General features: G+C 41.4%; 1 protein-coding gene across 1 annotated transcript; it reads left to right on the forward strand.

Moving 5' to 3' along the window:
• The first annotated feature begins 658 nt into the window (after window positions 1–658).
• Window positions 659–3,403, forward strand: LOC111876391 (3-hydroxy-3-methylglutaryl coenzyme A reductase 1). Its single transcript, XM_023872940.2, has 4 exons — window positions 659–1,681; window positions 1,890–2,071; window positions 2,161–2,507; window positions 3,013–3,403. The coding sequence occupies exons 1-4, from the start codon at window positions 720–722 to the stop codon at window positions 3,259–3,261; spliced, it is 1,740 nt and encodes a 579-aa protein (XP_023728708.1). The 5' UTR covers window positions 659–719; the 3' UTR covers window positions 3,262–3,403.

Here is a 3,403-nt window from a genome sequence, read left to right on the forward strand (position 1 = left end):
AAGGAAAATTTTATGTTTTCGTGTTTCCGAGTTAGGAGGAAAAAGAAAATAAAACTTGAAATTTTCCTTCCCCTCACTTTCTTCCCAAATCCACCCAATTTGGGAGGAAAATTTGGAAGTAAAATATGACTCTAAAATCCTTCCCATCCCTTCGCTTTCCTTCCATTAATGAAACTCGGGAACACGATTTTCCTTCGATACCCCTCACTTTCCCTCCGTATCCTCTCATTTCCCTCCTTAAGTAGAACTCGGGAACAAGACGTAAACGACAACTCCGAGACTGAAATCGACTCTGGCATACAATATTTGATAAAAAATATAGTTATTTTTGTAAATAAACTCATTTACAAAAGATACTTTAGAATATCCCTGAAGTATCTTTGTGTTATATGATTACAATCATATAAATAAATCAATTGCCGAAAATGACCTCAAATATTTATTTACCTATAAATTATAAGGAGTGGTAGTATTTTTTTTCTTTCTCAAGTTCGGTTAGTAAAAAAAAAAAAATCAACAATTTTGAAAACAAGAACAGGTGGGGGTGGGTGCACACCATGTGTTGTACCACAACCATTGAAAATGACAGCACTAACGTACACCCCACGCCAGCGCATTTTAGCCTTAACGCCTGCATATTCTACTCTTGTATAAAACAACCCACCCCTACCTCCGAAACTAACGCACGTCGGCCATCGTCCCCACCAAACGCCAACACTATGGATCTCCGTCGTAGACTCCCTCCTAGACCTCCATCCACTACCTTCCTCAACCAACAGAAGGCTGTTACTGACGGTGAAGATCGGTCACCTTCCTCCACGAAGGCCGGTGTTATTGATCGCTCACCGTCGCCAGTTCCTAAAGCGTCGGATGCATTACCGCTTCCTCTTTACCTAACAAATGGCATTTTCTTCACTTTGTTCTTCTCTGTTGCCTACTACCTTCTTCACCGTTGGCGTGACAAGATCCGGTCGTCTACGCCGCTCCATGTCGTGACGCTCTCGGAGCTGGCCGCCATCGTCTCCCTCATTGCCTCGTTCATCTACCTTCTAGGGTTCTTTGGCATCGATTTCGTGCAATCCTTTATCACCACCGCACGTGGCGAAGAAGACAGTTTTGTGCTTGAAGGTGAAGTCGAACACCATTCTGAACCTAAACCTAGAATTATGGATCCACTGCCGTCTCTCGCTCTCGCGTCTGAAGAGGACGAGGAGATTGTGAAGTCTGTGGTTTGTGGATCGGTTTCGTCGTATTCTCTGGAGTCACAACTCGGGGACTGCCTTAGGGCTGCTTCGATTCGACGGCAGGCGTTGGAGAGAACAACGGGGAGGTCGTTGTTAGGATTACCCTTGGAAGGCTTGGATTATGACTCGATTTTAGGGCAGTGTTGCGAGATGCCTGTTGGTTATGTTCAGATACCCGTGGGAATCGCTGGCCCGTTGTTGTTGAATGGTTGTGAGTACATGGTGCCTATGGCAACCACCGAAGGGTGTTTGGTTGCAAGCACAAACAGAGGCTGTAAAGCTATTTTTGCATCCGGTGGAGCTACAGCGATTCTTTTGAAAGATGGAATGACGAGAGCACCTGTTGTAAGGTTTGCCACGGCGGAGAGAGCTTCACAACTCAAGTTCTTTCTTGAAGACGCCATCAATTTTGATACATTAAGCGTCGTTTTCAATAAGTAAGTTCCCTCTCTATCAGTTCTTTTCAATATACATAAGTAGTTTTCCTATCTAATTCTCTAAGTTCCAAATCCGAATTCAGCTGCATTAGACAGGTAACAGTCATGTAATTATCATATGCAATCGCCATATCTGATGTTGATAGGTTCAACTCCGTACAAAACTAGTTTCTGGTTCATAATCGATCTTATCTTTTACTATAAACAGATCAAGCAGATTCGGCAGGCTCCAAAACATTCAATGCTCAATCGCTGGGAAAAATCTGTACATCAGATTCACTTGCAGCACAGGTGATGCTATGGGAATGAACATGGTATCAAAGGGTGTCCAAAACGTGTTAGACTTTCTTCAAAATGATTTCCCAGACATGGATGTGATTGGCATATCTGGTAAGCCCTCCATTTCTCTTAACTTCATATGTTGGAGCAATCAGCAACCATGGATTCTTGAATGTGTTATGAAATGTCAATTTGAGTAGGAAACTTTTGCTCGGACAAAAAACCTGCTGCCGTGAACTGGATCGAAGGGCGTGGGAAGTCTGTTGTTTGTGAAGCAGTGATCAGTGAAGAGATTGTGAAAAAAGTTCTTAAAACAACAGTTCATGGTCTTGTAGAACTTAACATGCTCAAGAACTTAACTGGTTCAGCCATTGCTGGTTCTCTTGGTGGCTTCAATGCCCATGCCGCCAATATTGTGTCTGCAGTCTTCATAGCCACTGGTCAAGATCCTGCCCAAAACATTGAGAGCTCCCACTGCATAACCATGATGGAGGCTGTCAATAATGGAAAAGACCTCCACATATCCGTTACTATGCCTTCAATTGAGGTATCCCTTCAGTTTCTCTATAAATTAAAATCAGGATCATTATGATTTCTAATCTTTGATAATCCTTTATATTAAGAATGCATTAAACAACAGAATGAAACTAAAACAAAACCAATTCTTGTTTTGGGCAATGTACTATTAATTATAGCCAAATTTATGCAAAATAGCCACATACTTCAATTGTTTGTCCATCAGGCATTGATGATGATTGTTGCACATGTGTTATTTTGTCCTATATCTATTTTTAGCAATTGTGGACAGAAGCTAAATCATGTTCCCATTTTAAGTAAAAAACATACATTGCCTAAAATAAGAAATCGGCTACAGTTAGGGAGGTGCATTTAACCCTTCAAACAACAGCTAGCCTAGTTTACATGTGGCCCTCTTTCTCCCTTTTTTTTTCCTATCAAGTACTCTATGGATAAATGTTTGACTTGATACAAACATTGTGAAGGGTAAAATGGTCATATTGATTTGGTGTATGTTTGTTTATACTTTATATTAGGTTGGTACGGTTGGAGGAGGGACACAGCTGGCATCACAGTCAGCATGTCTGAACCTACTTGGAGTGAAGGGTGCAAGCATTGGGTCACCGGGGTCAAATGCGAGGCTGTTGGCGAGTGTGGTTGCTGGTTCGGTTTTGGCAGGTGAGCTGTCGCTGATGTCAGCAATAGCAGCGGGACAGCTGGTTAAGAGCCACATGAAATACAATAGATCAAACAGGGATATGGCAGCAATTGCATCAACTGTTTGAAGCTTTTGCAGTTTTATTTATATTAAATTGTATTTGTGTTTGTGTTTGTATCGATCAGTCTTATGTATAAATTAAAATCTATAGGGGAGTCCTGGTTTGTGAAGAGCTATTTATTTATAAGTCGTTATTTTTTGATTGGTAA

Source organism: Lactuca sativa, chromosome 9, assembly GCF_002870075.4.
Source record: "Lactuca sativa cultivar Salinas chromosome 9, Lsat_Salinas_v11, whole genome shotgun sequence".
NCBI lineage: Eukaryota > Viridiplantae > Streptophyta > Magnoliopsida > Asterales > Asteraceae > Lactuca > Lactuca sativa.

Bases quoted from the DNA above. Each gene is read 5' to 3' on its own strand.
- LOC111876391 (XM_023872940.2), top strand. From the start codon at position 720: ATGGATCTCCGTCGTAGACTCCCTCCTAGACCTCCATCCACTACCTTC. The intron at 1,682-1,889 runs GTAAGTTCCCTC...TACTATAAACAG, and splicing joins TTAAGCGTCGTTTTCAATAA to ATCAAGCAGATTCGGCAGGC. The intron at 2,508-3,012 runs GTATCCCTTCAG...ACTTTATATTAG, and splicing joins TTACTATGCCTTCAATTGAG to GTTGGTACGGTTGGAGGAGG.